We start from the raw sequence: 18,630 nt of genomic DNA on the forward strand, positions 1-18,630 counted from the left end.
TGAAATCGCCTGCGGCCATGCAGCAGGCGTCCACAGCTTGCTGGTCTAACTTAAATGAGCCTCGAGGTCCAAGTTCAATCGGGCCTTGAGCAGCAAGGATCGTTCCCTGCACCCAGTTTTCACTGGCAGGCCTCTATCCAATTTCTCCCCCTCTAGTGTTAATCATTAGTGCCTTAAAATGGCTATGACAAACAGAATCATTTTTAAACTAATTATGTGTACTAGTAGATAGTTGGCTTTAGCTGTAAATACAGGGAAGTACTGTGAAAATGTATACCTGCAGGCTGTGCCAAAGCTGCTGCATTCTTTTGTTGCAACGCGTCTCGTCATAATCCAGATCGGTTTCTCTACTTTGCTTCTATGCAATAAATCAGAGTGAAGATTAAAATTTTAACTGTTCTCACGTTAAAACATCCATCACAATTCACTAAGACAAACACAAGCAACATAGCGGTTGTGTTACTGGACTAATAATCCAGAGTCCTGGGCTAAGAATCCAGAGATCGTGAGTTCAATTGTGAATCTGAATTCAGTGGACCATCTAGAAATAAAAAGCTGGCATCAGTTTACCAGCAGAAGGTGACCATGAAGATGTCGGAATGTTACAAGAACCCAATTGGTTCACTAATACCCTTTGGGGAAAGAAACCTGCTGTCCTTATGCGCTCTGGCCCATGTGTGACTCCAGTTCCACACCAACGTGGTTAACTCTCAACTGTCCCAACAAGCTATTCGATTGCATCAAAATGGCTACATGCAGCCCACCAACTCATTCTCAGGGCAACTGGGGATGGACGACAAATGTCGGCCTTGCCAGCATCCCATGAATTAATTAAAAACACAGATGAGGGAGGTTCAATGAGTTCATCCTTCCACAGAAATGTACACTCCCCCAACACTGCTCCAGTAAAGTACCCAGAAAGTCATTCTATTAATCACCCCTGAGGAAGTGCTTCCTGACATAGTTAGACCCTAAATCCCTTCGTTTCCTACCCACCCCAGTGCTTCCCCGTTTAGGTTACACTACTTCATCGCATCTACCATTGTTCCACTCACTTTATTTTGTAATTTTTAATTCTTTATAATTCACTGTAGGCTAAATTAGTGAGATTATGCTTTTGTTGCAGAGATCTCACTCAATGGAAGGCACATTGGAGACTTAGGAATGAAGGCCAGCACACAGGATTCATTTCACTCCTGATTTTCTGGTCATTGAGTTTACACCATCATAGAATTATACAGCACCGTATAATTCGGCCATTTGGCTCATCGTGCCTGTGCCACTAAGAGTATAGCCTCGTTGAATTTGCCCTTATACCTCCAAGCTTAATATCATCTTCAAGCTATAAAATTTTTCGCTCTTTCCCAAATCATTTATATACAAACTAGAAAGCTGTAGTTCCAGTGCCAATGCCTGGAGGATACCACTAGCCATTGCCCACCAATTCATAGAATCATAGAATGGTTACAGCACAGAAGGAGGCCATTCAGCCCGTCGAGCCCGTGCCAGCTCTCTGCAAGAGCACTTCAGCTGGTCCCACTCCCTCGCCCTTTCCCTGTAGCCTTGCAATTTTTTTTCCTTCAGGTACTTATCCATTTCTCTTTAGAAAGCCATGATTGAGTCTGCCTTTACCACCCTTTCAGGCAGTGCTTTCTAGATCATAACCACTCGCTGCGTAAAAAAAGATATTCCTCATGTCGCTTTTGGTTCTTTTGCCAATCACCTTAAATCTCTGTCTTCAAAAGTGACCTTTTATACCATAGAAACATAGAAGATAGGAGCAGGAGTAGGCCATTTGGTCCCTCGAGCCTGCTCCGCCATTCAATGCGATCATGGCTGATCATCCAAATTCAGTACCCGGTCCCTGCTTTCTCTCCATACCCCTTGATCCCTTTAGCCTTAAGGAATATATCCAACTCCTTCTTGAATATATTTAATGAATTGGCCTCTACTGCCTTCTGTGGTAGAGAATTCCACAGGTTCACCACTCTCTGGGTGAAGAAATTCCTCCTCATCTCTGTCCTAAATGGCTTACCCCTTATCCTTAGACTGTGACCCCTGGTTCTGGACTCCCCGACCATCGGGAACACCCTTCCTGCATCTAGTCTGTCTAGTCCTGTTAGAAATTTATAAGTTTCAATGAGATCCCCTCTCATTCTTCTAAACTCCAGCGAGTACAAGCCCAATCGACCCAATCTCTCCTCATACGTCATTCCTGCCATCCCAGGTGTCAGCCTGGTGAATCTTCACTGAACTCCTTCCATGGCAAGAACATCCTTCCTCAGATAAGGCGACCAAAACTGCACACAATACTCAAGGTGTGGTCTCACCAAGGCCCTGTACAACTGCAGCAAGACATCCTTGTTCTTGTACTCAAACCCTCTCGCTACGAAGGCCAACATACCATTTGCCTTCTTAACCGCCTGCTGCACCTGCATGCTTACCTTCAGCGACTGGTGCACAAGGACACCCAGGTCTCTTTGCACTTCCCCTTCTCCCAATCTATTGCCATTCAGATAATAATCTGCCTTCCTGTTTTTGCCACCAAAGTGGATAACCTCACATTTATCCACGTTATATTGCATCTGCCATGCTTCTGCCCAATCACCCAACCTGTCCAAATCATCCTGGAGTTTCTTGGCATCCTCCTCACAGCACACACCCCACCCAGCTTTATGTCGTCTGCAAACTTGGAGATATTACATCTAGTTCCCTTGTCTAGATCATTAATATATATTGTGAATAGCTGGGATCCAAGGACCGATCCCTGCGGTACCCCACTAGTCACTGCCTGCCACTCGGAAAATGACCCGTTTATTCCAACTCTTTGCTTTCTGTCTGCCAACCAGTTCTCTATCCAAGTCAATACCTTGCCCCCAATCCCATGTGCCTTAACTTTACACGCTAATCTCTTATGCGGGACCTTATCGAAAGTCTTCTGAAAGTCTTCATACACCACATCCACTGGTTCTCCCTTATCTATTTTACCAGTTACATCCTCAAAAAATTCCAGTAGATTAGTCAAGCACGATTTACCTTTTGTAAATCCATGTTGACTTTGTCAAATCCTGTCACTGTTTTCCAAGTGCTCTGCTATTACATCTTTTATAATGGACTCTAGCATTTTCCCCACTACCGATGTCAGGCTTACCAGTCTGTAATTCCCCATTTTCTCTCTACCACCTTTTTTGAATAGTGGGGTAACATTAGCTACCCTCCAATCCATGGGTACTGTTCCAGATTCCATCAAATGTTGGAAGATGATCAGCAATGCATCTACTATTTCTAGGGCCACTTCCTTAAGTACCCTAGGATGTAGATTATCAGGGGGATTTATCGGCCTTCAATCCCATCAATTTCCCTAACACCATTTCCCTACAAATACTGATTTCTTTCAGTTCCTCCCTTTCATCAGACCCTATGTTCCCCGACATCTCTGGGAGGTTATTTGTGTCCTCCTTTGTGAAGACAGAACCAAAATATGTATTTAATTCGTCATCCATTTCTTTGTTCCCCATTATAAATTCCCCTGAAATACCAGCTTTCTGCTTCCTACCTCCCAACCTATTTCCTTTCCCTACAATGTGGTTGCCTCCCCTTTCATGCAATTCAATTTTAGCCAGAAATGTCAAGTATATGATAGCGATTGATCTTCTACCCAACACCTCGATGAATCCGTCAAATAACTCTTAGATTAGTTGGACGTGAGCTGTTTTTCACAAGAAGGATCTAATTATAAAATGAATTTATAGCTTACACAGCTGTTTAGCCTTAGTTCTTCACTTTCTCATATCAGTCTACGTTGCATGGAGCATTTGCATTTCACTCACCTCGGCAACTTCATTTTGCTGACCTTCTCTCTCTTCTCCAGTAGAAAGATGAACAACTAAAGAGTCCTCAAGAGGAAACTGCACTGGTATTAAGTCAATGTCAGATTTTTCCTATTTAAAAGTAACACAAAATATTTGTAACTTCATTTGTAACTATTAAGTATTATCAATACACACTCTTGTGTATTATCATTCATGTTACAAAAACTTCCCTTCCCCCACCCCCCCCCCATTTCATCTCCCATAATCTCCCCATGGCATACTTGTGAACGCTCCACTGTAAACACGTGGCCTCCATTAGTTTTCTGCAATGGTAGGTTTGAGACTGGGGATTCACTGTGTGGGGGTTTGCAGAGGCGCGACGTGCCACAGCGTGTGGCGCTGCGGCACGTATCGCCACGATATTCACTCGCAGCGCCCCAAGAGGGAGGCGGGGCGCTTCCAGTAGCGCCCTGCTTCCCTCTTGGCGTGCAACCACTCAATTTCCAGTTCGGGGGTGCTAATTTTTCCGGGGCGTTACTTGTTAGCGCCTCAATTGGGGCGCTACTCAATTTTTAGCCCTTTGTGTCTTACCTTGCAGGAGTTAAATGGGGAGCTTTTTTCTTGCAATACCTTGAAAAAGTGCCATTTAGGTCACAAACTCGTCGGGAAGGTAAGCCTCAGCTGGGAGCCTCCGTCAGCAGATGGCTGCACAGGGTCCAGCATTACTCATGAGGAGGCAGCCCGAGATTGGAAAATTCACAACCAACTGAATACTGTCTGAAATAACAACAGAAAATGCTGGAAAAACTCAGCAGGCCAGGCAACATCCGTGGAGAGAAATTAGAATCGACGTTTCGGGTCTAACCCTTTTTCAAAACTGGAAAGGAAATGAAATCGATCGAAAGGCAGGGCTGGGGAGGGAACAAAAGAAGTGAAGAGACATTAAGAGGTATTCAAAACCAGACGAGATGGTGATAGGACAGTGGAGACAAAAGACGGCTCAGATTAGGTGTGAAATGTACTGGCAGGATGAGAGACAGCTGCCATGTAAAAAAAAAGGCGGGGGGGGGGGAAAGAGGGAAAACCCAAAACAAAGGGGTGGGAAAAAAATTTTTTAAAGTAAAAATGTGATAGGGGCCGAGGTTATGATCTGAAATTGTTGAACTCGATATTGATTCCGGAAGGCTGTAAAGTGCCTAATCGGAAGATGAGGTGCTGTTCCTCGAGCTTACGCTGAGCTTCCGTGGAACAATGCAAGAGGCCGAGGACGGTGAGGTCCGAGTGGGAATGGGGCGGTGAATTAAAGTGACAGGCGACCGGAAGCTCGGGGTCACTCTTACGGACTGAACGGAGGTGTTCGCAAAGCGGTCGCCCAATCTGCGTTTGGTCTCCCCAATGTAGAGGAGACCGCATCGTGAGCAGCGAATACAGTATACTAGATTGCGAGAAGTACAAGTAAATCGCTGTTTCACCTGGAAGGAGTGTTTGGGGCCCTGGACAGTGGGAAGGGGGGAGGTATAAGGGCAGGTGTTACATCTCCTGCACTTGCACAGGAAGGTGCCGGGCGAAGGGGAAGGGGTGCTGGTGGTGATAGAGGAGTGGACTAGGGCGTCGCGGAGGGAGCGGTCCCTACGGAATGCTGAAAGGGGAGGGGAAGGGAAGATGCGTTTGGTGGTGGGATCACTTTGGAGGTGGCGGAAATGGCAGAGGATGATCCTGTCTGTGCTGGATCAATGCTAAACATTCCAGTCTCAAAACACATTGTCAAGGCATGTAGGGATGGGCAATTGCCAGTGTCACCCACATCCTAAGGACAGTTAAATTTAAAAAGAGAAACTCTCTTGATGGCATCCAGGACTGAGTAGTGAATCACTCATTGACAGAGTTTATAGGTGACATGAGTTGAGCGTCTCTGTGCTTGCAATGATACTTCTTGAGGAAGTTGGAAGAATATAGGGAAAGACTTCCTAATAACAAAATCATAGACCCATTTATGGAGATTCATGCAATTAAAGAGAATTTTTTTTTTTACACATACATCACACGGAGGAAATGTCCTCATGTTGTTCAAACTTTTAGGGTGAATTTCCATGTGGGTTCTCTTACTTGTCTGCCATAACTTCGGCATAATCAGTTTTCTGGAGTTTCCATGGCTCTTCTACCGAAGTTATGGTGGACAAGCAGGAGAACCCCCCACAAAAATTTACCGCACTAATTTTGCACAAGACAAGTGCCGGGAAATTCCTGAGTTGCTCCTGCTCCGCTGGTGTTAATCCGCTGAAAGTGCAGCAGAAATACATTTACACAACAGGGTTTCCGCCGGACTTCCAGCAAAGTAACGCAGGCGGAGCAGGATTAGCTCCAAGGAATTTCCTGGCCAAGATTTTTGAAAACCAGTTTTCCTTCAAATGTTTGCATTAAAATGCCCTCTGCACCTGTCTTCTCCTGTGAATAATTTCATTATTTCTATATGTTTCTGCGAGTCACTGTCCCAACTTGTTCCCTCTCAGTCACTGTCATGACCCCTTCAGATGTTTCCACAATAAATATCAGGTTTCCCACTAGGTAGCAATAAAACCACCTCTAACCTCCTTAAGAAGTATGTTGCTGCTAATTCAGAGTGGAGAAACTGTGCAAGTACAGACACTTACAGATGCATTGATCTCTTTTTCAGATCCACTGTCCCTGTCTTTGCTTATTTTCTGCACTGACATTGGTGTGTGATCAATGCTGATCCTTCTGGATTCAAATATTATGGATTCTTGCATATCACAAGGCTCCTCCATGATGGGCAAATCTTTACCAAACCCGAAAAAGGGTTGGGGATGGGGGCGAAAGAGAAACAAGTAAAAGCATTGTTAGGAAACATGACGCTTCAAAATAGAATTTGCTTGGGCTGGCCATATTCACACTTTGAAAACTATTTTATTTATACATTATATTAAAAATCTTTCATCTGCATGAATTTCTCATCTAAAAACCTTACTTCCTGTTGTCACACTTTTTGGTCACACTATTGTACTATTACTTAGATATGGTAGGTAGTGCAGTGGTTATGTTATTGGTCTAGTAATCCAGAGGCCTGGACTAATGATCCAGCGACATAGAGTTCCAGTCCCACCATGGCAGTTTGTGAATTTGAATTAAGTTAAAAGAAAACAATTAAATAAATCTGGAATAAAGAGCTGACATCAGTAATGGTGATCATGAAGCTATCGATCAGATTGTCGTAAAACCCAACTGGTTCGCTAATGTCCTATAGGGAAGGAAACCTGCTGTCCTTACCCAGTCTGTCATTTATGTGACTCCAGACCCAATGTGGTTGACTCTTAACTGCCCTGTGAAATGGCCTACGGAGGTCACGGTCCATCATCAAAGACCCTACCCACCCCAGCCACAGTCTGTTCGCCCTCCTGCCATCTGGGAGACGCTACAGATGCATTCGCACCCGTACGACCAGATTTAGGAACAGCTTCTTCCCAAGGGCTGTCATCCTACTGAACTCCACAAATAAACTCTAAAGCCTGCACATCTGCCAATGCACTTTATTATGGTTATGTTTATGTTAATATACTACAAGCCAAATGTATGTTGAATGTTTAAATGTCTTAATCTAAATGTACACTCTCGGGAGCCGCAAGCCTACATTTCGTTGTACTGCACATGTGCACTAACAATGATAATAAAAGTTGATTTGATTTTGATTTGATTTGATTTTTTTTTCCTATTTAATTTTGCAATGTCAATTACAGGCACCAGCCGCTAGGTGGCTCTGAAGTAAATTTCTGAACTCTCCCTCCCAACTTTATCACCATCTTATTCTTAGTAAGCTTCTGGTAGGTTAAGTATTTGATTTTATATGTAACTGAAGTTATTTTTAAATAAATATTTTTTAAACTTTTTATTTGTTTATATAATTCATTTTAATAATTAAAAAATTGGCCACTTTGGTGGAGCCTCAGGCCGTCCTCTCCCCTCCTCATGGCCCAGCTCATTTTTGCCTCTCCGGATGCTTTGCTGTGCAGTTGGTGTCCCTCATGATGGGCCCCCGCTCTGCCTTTTGCCACTTCAACAACAACAACATGCATTTATACAGCACCTTTAACGGAGTAAAACATCCCAAGACGCTTCACAGGAGCGTTATAAAACAAAATGTGACACCGAGCCACATTAAGGAGATATTAGGGCAGGTGACTAAAAGCTTGGTCAAACAGGTAGGTTTTAAGGTGCGTCTTAAAGGAGGAGAGGGAGGTAGAGAGGCGGAGAAGTTTAGGGGGGGAATTCCAGAGCTTAGGGCCTTGGATGCTGAAGGCACGGCCACCAATGGTGGATCGACTGAAATCGGGGATGCTCAAGAGACCAGAATTAGAGGAGTATTAGCAATTACCCACTCGGCTGGCCTACCTCATTCCCTCTTTGGCCCTGGGTTATATTCCACTGTTACTGGAGGCAGTAACAATGGTGTGGACAGTGCTGCTTTTGTCTTTGTTAAAGAGATAGAAAGACGTGCATTTATATAGCGCCTCTCACATCCACCGGACGTCCCAAAGCACTTTACAACCAATGGAGTACTTTTTTGAAGTGTGGTCACTGTTGTAATGTAGGTAACAGCAGCAATTTGCGCACAGCAAGCACCCACAAACAGCAATGTGATAATGACCAGATAATCTGTTTTTAGTGACGTTGATTGAGGGATAGATATTGGCCAGGATACTGGGGAGAACTCCCCTGCTCTTCTTTGATATAATGCCATAGGATCTTTTACGTCCACCCGAGAGCACAGATGGGGCCTCTGTTTAACGTCTCATTCGAAGGACGGCATCTCCGACAGTGCAGCACTCCCTCAGCACTGCACTGGAGTGTCAGCCTAGATTTTTGTGCTCAAGTCTCTGAAGTGGGACTTGAACCCACAACCTTCATGACTCAGAGGCGAATGTGCTACCAACTGAGCCACGGATGGAGATCCTTCCTTTCAGGTCTGGAGAAAACTGCGGTTGCAAGGTGTAAGGTCACCAAGGAAGCCTTATAAGGCCACCAAGGGGAAGCATAGTGATAAGAAACTGGGATAACAGAAAACGCTGGGAAAAACTCAGCAGGCCAGGGCAGCATCCGTGGAGAGAGAAACAGAGTCAACGTTTCAGGTCGATGACCTTTCGTCAGAACTGGAAAAAAGCAGGAAATGGAAAGCAGGTTTCGGGGCTGGGAAATGGGGGAGGGGATGAAAGAACAAAAGGGAAGGTCAGTGATAGGATAGAAAGCAGGAGAGATTGAGAGATATTAAGAGAGAGATTCAAGGCGAGAGGAGGTGGTAATGGGACAGGTTAAGGAACAAAGGATGGCTCTAGATGGGGTGTGAATTGCGCTGGCAGAATGAAGGACAGCTGCCATGTGGGAGGGAAGAAGAAAGAAAAAAAGGCCAAACAAGAATTGTGGATAAAAAGAAAATATATACAGGAAACTTTGTTATATCCGGCACTGACGGGACCGAGCTGTTGCCGATCTATCAAAACTGCCGGACATACAAAGTTAATGTTGAAGCATACGGAGGTTTTCATCTCCGTATCTGACAACAAACACTGTTGCTTAGCAACAGCTTGTAAACAGTCGGCCCGTCCCTTGGAAGCGTCTCTGTAGCTTAACAACAGCTTCAGAGAGACTTTCCAGAGCCCGACTGTTGAAAACAAAGCTACGAGAAGAAAAAAAACCTAAAAGCGGCTCCTGATTTCTGCTGGTAGATCGAGGTTTCCAGACATACAACCTCTGGATAAACCATAGTTTCCTGTATGTGATAGGGGCCGAGGTTATGATCTGAAATTGTTGAACTCTATGTTGAGTCCAGAAGGCTGTAAAGTGCCTAATCAGAAGATGAGGTGCTGTTCCTCGAGCTTACGCTGAGCTTACGTGGAACAGTGCAAGAGGCCGAGGACAGTGAGGTCTGAGTGGGAGTGGAGCGAAGAATTAAAGTGACAGGTCACCGGGAGCTCGGGGTCCCCCTTACGGACTGAACGGAGGTGTTCCGCAAAGCGGTCACCCAATCTGCGTTTGGTCTCCCCTGGGGTTGTTCTCCTTGGAGCAGAGAATGCTAAGAGGAGATTTGATAAAACTGTTTAAAATCATGAAGGGTTTAGATAGAGTAAATAAAGAGAAACTGTTTCCAATGGCTGAAGGGTCAAAAGAACCAGAGGTGACATGAAGAAACTTTTTTACGCAACGAGTGGTTAGGATTTGGAATGCACTGCCTGATGGGGTCGTGGATACGGATTCAGTAGTAGCCTTCAAAAAGGGAATTGTATAAATATTTGAAGGAGAAAAAATTGCAGGGATATGGGGAAAGAGCAGGGGGGGGGGGGGGCGGTGGGACTAACTGTATTGCTCTTCAAAAGAGCCGACGCAGACTCGATGGGCTGAATGGCTTCCTTCTGTGCTGTACTATTCTATCATTCTATGTGGAGCCCTGATGGCCACATGCATTCATTAAAGCCCTGGACTCTTGGGGGATTCGCTAACAGTAAAAATTCTGTGTTCTCTCCAGTTGGTGTCTCATTCTCAATGGTAAACAAGGCCTCACATCACTTATGAACAACAGAATGGCTTATCTGGCAGATGACCCCAGCAGTGCCCTGAAAGGATAACGTAGCATAGAAGTTTAATGCTTTTGTGATCATCACTGTCATGTGGAGAACAGTCCCAATCCTTAAAAGCTGCCCATATGTCAACCCGAAGCAGATGGCATGGCTTCATCACGGCCTTTATAGTGAAGCGATGGTGGCAAAGACAGATCTTTTCTGACATACCCACGGAGGAGTGGCATAGTCTACAAATACAAGTCCTGGGGTATTGTTGGTAGGGAATTACTCAGACATTGTTAACATGAGATTTTGGCCCCTCGCGAAAACGTTCTCCTCACATAATTCATGCAGCACAATGGGAACAGTCAAAGGGATTCCGCTCCTTGCAACTTTGGCCGCGAATTTCCCAGCGGAGGTGGGATGGTGGCGGGAGAGCTGGTTTCCGGGTTCCAGTCACGATCCTGGCTGCAGCCTCTCCATCAAAGGGATTTCCCCTTGATTGGCCTTGTTAAGCCCCGCCCTGCAGGCTTCCCGGCCAATTAACAGGAAGCAGGTCTGATGACGTCATTTAGAATCATAGAAATTTACAGCACAGAAGGAGGCCATTTCGGCCTTTGTGTCCGTGCCGGCCGACAAAGAGCGATCCGGCCTAATCCCACTTTCCAGCACTTGGTCTGTAGCCCTGTACGTTACGGCACTTGAAGTGTACATCCAAGCACTTTTTAAAATATGGTGAGGGTTTCTGCCTCAACCACCCTTTCAGGCAGTGAGTTCCAGACCCCCCACAACCCTCTGGGTGAAGAAATTTCCCCTCAAATCTCCTCTAAACCTTCCCCCAATTACTTTAAATCTATGCACCCTGGTTTTTGACCCCTCTAAGGGAAATAAGTCGTTCCTGTCCACTCTATCTAGGCCCCTCATCATTTTATATACCTCAATAAAGGTCTCCCCTCAGCCTCATCTGTTCCAAAGAAAACAAACCCAGCCTATCCAATCTTTCCTCATATAGCTAAAATTCCCCAGCCCAGGCAACATCCTCGTAAATCTCCTCCGCACCCTCTCTAGTGCAATCACATCTTTTCTGTAATGTGGTGACCAGAACTGCACGCAATACTCTAGCTGAGGCCTAACCAGTGTTTGATACAGTTTAAGCATAACCTCCCTGCTCTTGTATTCTATGCCTCGGCTAATAAAGGCAAGTACTCCGTATGCCTTCTTAACCACCTTATTATCTACCTGTCCTGCTACCTTCAGGGATCTGTGGACCTGCACTCCAAGGTCCCTTTGTTCCTCTACACTTCTCAGTGTCCTACCATTTAATGTGTATTCCCTTTCCTTGTTCGCCCTCCCCAAATGCATTACCTCACATTTCTCCGGATTGAATTCCATTTGCCACTGTTCTGCCCACCTGATATTCCCTTCAGTCTACAGCTTCCTTCTTCATTATCAACCATACGGACAATTTTATCATCTGCAAACTTCTTAATCATACCCCCTACATTCAAGTCTAAATCATTGATATATACCACAAAAAGCAAGGAACCGAGTACTGAGCCCTGCGGAACCCCACTGGAAACAGCCTTCCAGTCACAAAAATACCCATCAACCATTACCCTCTGCTTCCTCTCTCCGAGCCAGTTTTGAATCCAACTTGACACTTTGCCCTGGATCCCTGGGCTTTTACTTTCGTGACCAGTCTGCCATGTGGAACCTTATCAAAAGCCTTGCTAAAGTCCATATAGACTACATCAAACGCACTACCCTCATCGACCCTCCTTGTTACCTCCTCAAAAAATTCAATTAAGTTAGTCAGACACGATCTTCCCTTACCAAATCCATGCCGACTGTCCCTGATTAATCCGTGTCTTTCTAAATGAAGATTTATCCTGTCCCTCAGAATTTTTCCAATAATTTTCCCACCACCGAGGTTAGGCTGGCTGGCCTGAAATTACTCGGTCTACCCTTTTCTCCCTTTTTAAACAAAGGTAAAATGTTAGCAGTCCTCCAGTGCCACACCTGTAGCCAGAGAGGATTGGAAAATGATGGTCAGGGCCTCTGCTATTTCCTTTTTTGCTTCTCTTAACAGCCTGGGATACATTTCATCCAGGCCTGGGGATTTATCCACTTTCAGAGCTGCCAAGCCCCTTAATACTTCCTCTCTCACTATGTTTATTTCATCTAATATCTCACACTCCTCCTCCCTGATTGCCCCTCTCTTTTGTGAAAACAGACACAAAGTATTCTTAAGTACCATACCCACATCTTCCGCCTCCACACAGATTAGCTTTATGGTCTCGAATAGGCCCTATTCTTTCTTTAGTTATCCTCTTGCTCTTAATGTATTTATAAAACATCTTTAGGTTTTCCTTGATTTTACTTTCCAAAAAGTAAAAGCCAGTTTCCTTAAAGGGACCACAGCCACTTTGAGTTTGACAGTTGTTCTGTCAGTGTTTGACAGCATTGAGGTGCTGCAAACACTGACAAGCACTGCACAAAGGTGGACGCTTGCACCCAGGCTCTCCAATGACTCCCTCTATATACTTATATAGCCTGGTTGCACATTGCACAGGAGGGCACAAGCAGGGATGTCGTCAGGGGTCCCTGGCTGCAGTGGCGCCAACCTTTCAATGATCTGTGGATCACGAAACGTTACTGCAAAGCCACACTCACCCTGCTGTGCCACTCAACACATCCCCATCAGTCTGCCTTCCCTACCCTTCTCCTGCACATCCTTACTCACACCAACTTACCTTGCACCTCCACCCAACCCTCTCTATTTACTTTATCACTTCCCCATCTCACTAGCCACCTCTCACACTCACCCTCATCCTACTGCAAGCATACCGACTAACAACACACAAGTGTAGGCACTTGAGAGGTTTAGCCAATGTCCATGTGAAGTTTCTGGTAATGTGGTGTCATACAGTGAAATTTATTTTTCCAACACTGCCCCTTATTGGACAGACCTGAGCGCACCTTGAGAAGTGTCTTACTGAGTTCCAGTGATTGTTGAGACATAACTTCCCCGCCCTCCCCGCTATAGTGATGAGTGTGTATGGAATGGCTTGGACATTAAATGGATACTTCACGGTGCTGGTGTGGGATGGTGTCAACCTGGCGCATCATGTGGTAAATCTGGCCATGGTGATGCCATCGTTGGCCTCCTGGGTAGCAATGTTGTCAGGGGCTGATGCCCCGTGTCCTGTGCAGCATCAGGTGATGGCGGAGAAGGTTGGTGATGATGGTGTGCCTGGTGATGTTGGTGTTGGGGCTGATCGTGGAAGGATTCAGAGGACCAAGGTCTGATTGTTTCAAGGGCACCGATGTTGCTGCAATAGATGGCAGCTGCAGGTGAGATGACAGAAGCGATCTGTCACTGGTGAGAGAGATTGTTCCAATGAGGTGGCACTGGACATACAGTTGCCTCTAAACCCTTGCAAGCTAAAGAAATCGCTCTATGTATTACAAATGAAGTAACCAAATGTTTCTGCGCTCTGAAACTGACCATCTGCAACATAGCATCCTTTACACCACTTCTGCAGCTGTCATCTTATCAGAAACATCAGGGCAGACTCAAATCCCGCCAGGGTGAGCTGGTGTGTTCCCCGAGCAGCGGGTAACCCGTGGGGGGAGAACGTAAAATTGGAAGGAAGCCTCAAAATAGCTTTAATTTGGCTCTTAACAAGCCATTTAATGATATATAAATTGTATTCCCCACTGCTTGGTGTCGGGTCAGTTCTCCGTTGACAGACCCGACACCTGGGAGACTCATGTGGAGGCAGGTTGACAGTGGGTTTCCTACCCGCTGTCAATCTTTGCTATTTTGACAACGGACCAGCCTCCAAACCCGCCCTCTGAGCGCCGGCAAAATTCCGGCCTTGGTTTGTTGCTACTTGTAATACAGCGACAAATTAAAAGAAAGTATTGCAAAGCAAAGTGAAAACATTTGCAAAAATCCAAAGATACACAGGCTGTGCAATGTTAGATGCACAAGATAAATGCTCATTGACAAGAAAATACATTCACCACCAACTCCCAACGATAGCAACTTTACTTTAAGGATTTTGTCAAAGCAGGCCTGCCTGGAGCTGTTGTGCGTCAATGTTATATGGGCGAGGTGCTGCTGGGGGCAGAAATTTGACACAATTTGTAAAATTTAGCGTAGCACCTTATTTCAATAATTCTAACATTTAAATGAGGCTTCCACTTGCCTGAAGCACGGCCCAGCAAAACCATGCCTTGGAAAATTTGCCGTGCTACTAATCAAGCACACAAGGTCAAGCATTTGATTCGTGACGTGCACCTGCCACCAGTGAGGCACTGCATTGTGGATGCAGAATCAGGGCTCTTAAGTATTTTGTGATGTTTGAATTTTAAAGCTTAAAACCTTCAAGAATATTTTTAATAAACATCTTCCTTATTCCCAACCAAGTCCATCACTAAAGAGATAGGAAGAAAATTTGGCCAATGAAACAGGAAATGATGGAAATACAAAGTAGGTCCTATCAGCATCTGTAAAAGTTGAGATGAATTAATATTTCCAGTGTAGATCCTTCAGTTCTTTTGAAGATCTACAGTGGAAATGATGACCTATTACAGAAAAAATTAAAAATCTACTTGAAACCTATCAAAAAAAATATATTCAATTACTCACCGATTGCATTGTGTTCCTCACTTCTCATTTGTTCAATATCAGATCTCCTCTCTACAGCGTTACTCTGATCGTTTTGCTCCCTAGGTAGATTTTTTCTAAGGCAATGTCTGAACAACTGATGAATAAAGTAAATAAAACACAAAGTAATTTATAAATCACAAGTATGTAAAAAGTTTGCATTGCGTACACTGGTTGCTGCACAAAGTCCTTTTTCAACAATGGGATACAAGAATACCTGCCAATATTTTGGCATCCAGCACACTTGCCACCAAAAGTTTATAGCCCTGATTTTGTAATGGCAGCAAAATTGGGGCTGTGCTCACCTGCAACTCAGGCAAGCCTGCAGCAGCAGGCTCCAGTGAACTTTGTGGGGCTAGCTCCTCCTAATTTTAATAAAAATAGCACCTTTCATGACCTCAGGAGGTCCCAAAGTGCTTTAGGGACAATTAAGTACTTTTGAAGCGTAGTCACTGTTGTAATGTGAGAAACGCGGCAGCCAATTTACGCACAGCAAGCTCCCACAAACAGCAATAAGATAATGACCAGATAATCTGCTTTTTAGCGATGTTGGTGGAAAATGGGCACAAGGAGCCTGACCAGTAGGGGAAGGTAATCCGTTGGTGCAGCAGCTTTTGAAGGAGTCCTGCTTGCCAGTAAAGGGAAGCATTTTTTCTTTGTCCCCCTTTTCTAGAAACTCATTTATCACAGAAAAGCCAAACGGAAACAGCAGGCATTTTGCGGGGTACACAACCAGATAAACGTGGCACACTCTAATGCACTCACATAAGGACTGGCCACACCGGTGACTATCTGGGTGCCCTGTCATCAGGGTGTATGTTTCCAGAAGTCTGCTCACAAATGGGGAGGTGATCAGAGGCCTCATGGTGGGGTCTCCGATTGCAGGGGGGGATGGGTATGGACGGGACCCTGGATCCAGGAGGTAGGTATAAAGCCACTTACCTCCTGGATGCAGCAGTCGCCGCCTCTGTTTAACTGCCGGGTTTCACGAATTGTGTGAAACCCATCCAAAGGCAGTTAAAAACAAAATGGAGGGGAAAATAGAGGCTTCCAGCCTCATTACAATATTTAAATTGAGGTAACGCCCCCGGCAGCGGGTTGGCTGCCCGCCCCACCTCCGGGAAAACCAGAAGTGGCCAGGTTGGAGGTGGGATCAGGCTGGCATTCACATTTTTAACACTTTAACTGCCCCCATGTTCCAAACCCACCCGTTTTTTGATGGGAAAATTCCGGCCGATGTTTCTGACCTCATGACATTGTGATGTTGGGTGATACTAATCTTGCATTCTATATGAAGCCCTACCTATATGGGGGAGAGATAGTTTGATGCCACCGCCAGGGACAGTGTTTCCTGCCCTAATATCACCCATTTTGCCATATACTTTCAAGTTAGCTTTCCTTCTTAGGTAGTTTTAGAACATTTCCTCATTGTTTATATTGTTGTAGGTATTTATTGTTGTGTTAAATTTAGATTCATGTTTTTCAAATGTAAAGATAAAAAGTACTGGCATAGACTGGCACCATTGTTTTCCAGTCATGCCCTGCTTCTCATAAGTTACTATTTTTAGCCAAAATAAAGTTTTATGTAAATAAAATATATTAATACAAAAATACAATCTTCTTTTTGTCCTTCTGCAACAGAGTAGGCCGACACCCCTGATATCAATAACATACCCTACATAATTTGACTCCTGCACTCACCAGTATAGGTCTATACTGATGGAACTGCCAACTTACAGTTTATTTGAGGAATTTACACATTACATTAAATGCAGCAACACCATCTCTGCTACTGATGGCCATGAGAAGGACCTATGATTTAAAAAAAAAAATCTGAGCACAAAATCGCCAAGTGCCTCGCATTCTCTACCCATATCAGCTGAAATGTTTTCACAAGATGCCCCATGTCATTCAAGAAAAAAAAAAGCAGTCCCTCTCTATCTGAACTGGATGCCACCACATTATCAGTAACCTGTGGTACCGTACATAATTTGGGCCATACTTTATCTGTTGCTTTCTTTCGCTAAATCTCTGTAAAACTAATCAGCTGCTTTAACAAATCTAAAGTGTTTCAATACTATTTTGACACACTCTGGTAGGATGTCTTTAGAAATCTATTTGTGATAGATTTTTTTTGAGGTAAGGTGAAATATTTATGTTTTAATAAGTTTCAGCAAACAGTGGAAACGTGAAGCAAATTAAAAAATTTTTTACTTGGGGCTGTTTTTAATTTTCACCAACACAATGAGTTACCTTTAATAATCTGTAATTTATCAAGGGCTGGGCAGGCTGAGAGTTGAGTTTTTCAACTCCACCTGTCTCCTTCCATATCATCAGCTTCTTGGTGGGTGGAGCCAGCTCGATCATTGAGATTATGTCTGAAAAGTCCCCAATCTGTTCACGAATGGTCTTACTATCAAGCTCCTTAACGCAATCCACAGTAAGCTTACGCCTCCTCTTGCCCCGCTTTTTTTCTGAAGAAACTAACAAGACAAGAATAATATCAGTACAAGTTATACTTGTATGGCTTGTTCCATAGTACTTACAACATTTTTGACACTATGCTGTAAATAGCAATTACCATTCACTAGTCTGCCTCTTATGTGGTGGATTTCAGGCTGCATTACAAGACCACACTACCATGCTGAAAGAGAATACCATCACTAAGCGTTCATTTAAAATATAAATACATATATATATATATTATATAGAGGAAAGCAAGTTTTTGACACTGACACTGCTCAGCACTTGCATAAATAATGTATAATCACTACAGGTTATTTTATGCATAATTCTTGCATTAGTCATTCTGCCTTAGTTTCAGTAAAAACTACAAAGGCAAAAATATATATTCTCCAACAATAGGCATACTGCCACGTTCATGGAGAGGAGCAGACATAATACACGGTCAACTTATAGAAAATATCACTCATAGCAATGGGGGTATTCTCCATGTTATTTGGCAAACTAGAGGTCCCTGCTCAGTGGGAACGCTGCGGGTGGAGAGGAGTTAAAGTCACGTCTGTGGCTGTTCTGCACCATCCCCTAATTAAAAATCGCACTCCAATGACGTCACACCCGCCCCTACTGCACCTTCACTTAAATTTGTGGATGCTCCGCCCACTCTCGGACCTGCCAGCAACACCTAGCAGGATTGGCGTCTGAGAACTCCTGAAGCAGTATAAAAGGGGGCTCTCAGCTGCAGCTCACAGGATCACAGGATTGTTTGCTGTCTGGATTGCCAGGAATATTTTCAGCTTCCAAATCGCGACTTCTACATTTTTGTTGCCTTACAGCCCTTTAATCAGGTGTCTCTTGTTATGGGAGCCACTCTTGCTTTTTTCTTCTGTATGAAGACTTGAGGGAGAAAGTGGAGCAGCAGCAGCCTCAGCAAGCACCACCACCAGCTGGGCATCTCAGAAACACCAGGTGAAGGGGCTGCGTGCAGACTTATCTTCCTGAATCTATCAGAGGAGCAGTGCAGGAGGAGGCTGCTCTTCTTCTGACAGGCTGTCACAGACCTGTGGCAACCCCCTGCAACACGACCTGCTGCCTGCTGGACCAGGGAAGCATGCCT

General features: G+C 44.6%; 1 protein-coding gene across 4 annotated transcripts in view; it reads right to left on the reverse strand.

Moving 5' to 3' along the window:
* The window catches only part of LOC147108911 (double-strand-break repair protein rad21 homolog), a 98,157-nt gene that overhangs the window by 22,769 nt on the left and 56,758 nt on the right, over window positions 1-18,630 (reverse strand). For all 4 annotated transcript variants that reach the window (XM_086005865.1, XM_086005866.1, XM_086005863.1 and 1 more), the window contains 5 exons: window positions 17,307-17,536; window positions 15,036-15,150; window positions 6,464-6,609; window positions 3,831-3,941; window positions 278-358 (listed from right to left, as the gene is read on the reverse strand). In XM_086005865.1, the coding sequence (XP_085861991.1) occupies window positions 278-358; window positions 3,831-3,941; window positions 6,464-6,609; window positions 15,036-15,150; window positions 17,307-17,536 (683 nt within the window). The remainder of the gene's footprint in view (window positions 1-277; window positions 359-3,830; window positions 3,942-6,463; window positions 6,610-15,035; window positions 15,151-17,306; window positions 17,537-18,630) is intronic.

This window comes from Somniosus microcephalus, chromosome 13 (genome assembly GCF_052327205.1).
Source record: "Somniosus microcephalus isolate GS21.2 chromosome 13, FLI_Smic_1.0, whole genome shotgun sequence".
Lineage (NCBI taxonomy): Eukaryota > Metazoa > Chordata > Chondrichthyes > Squaliformes > Somniosidae > Somniosus > Somniosus microcephalus.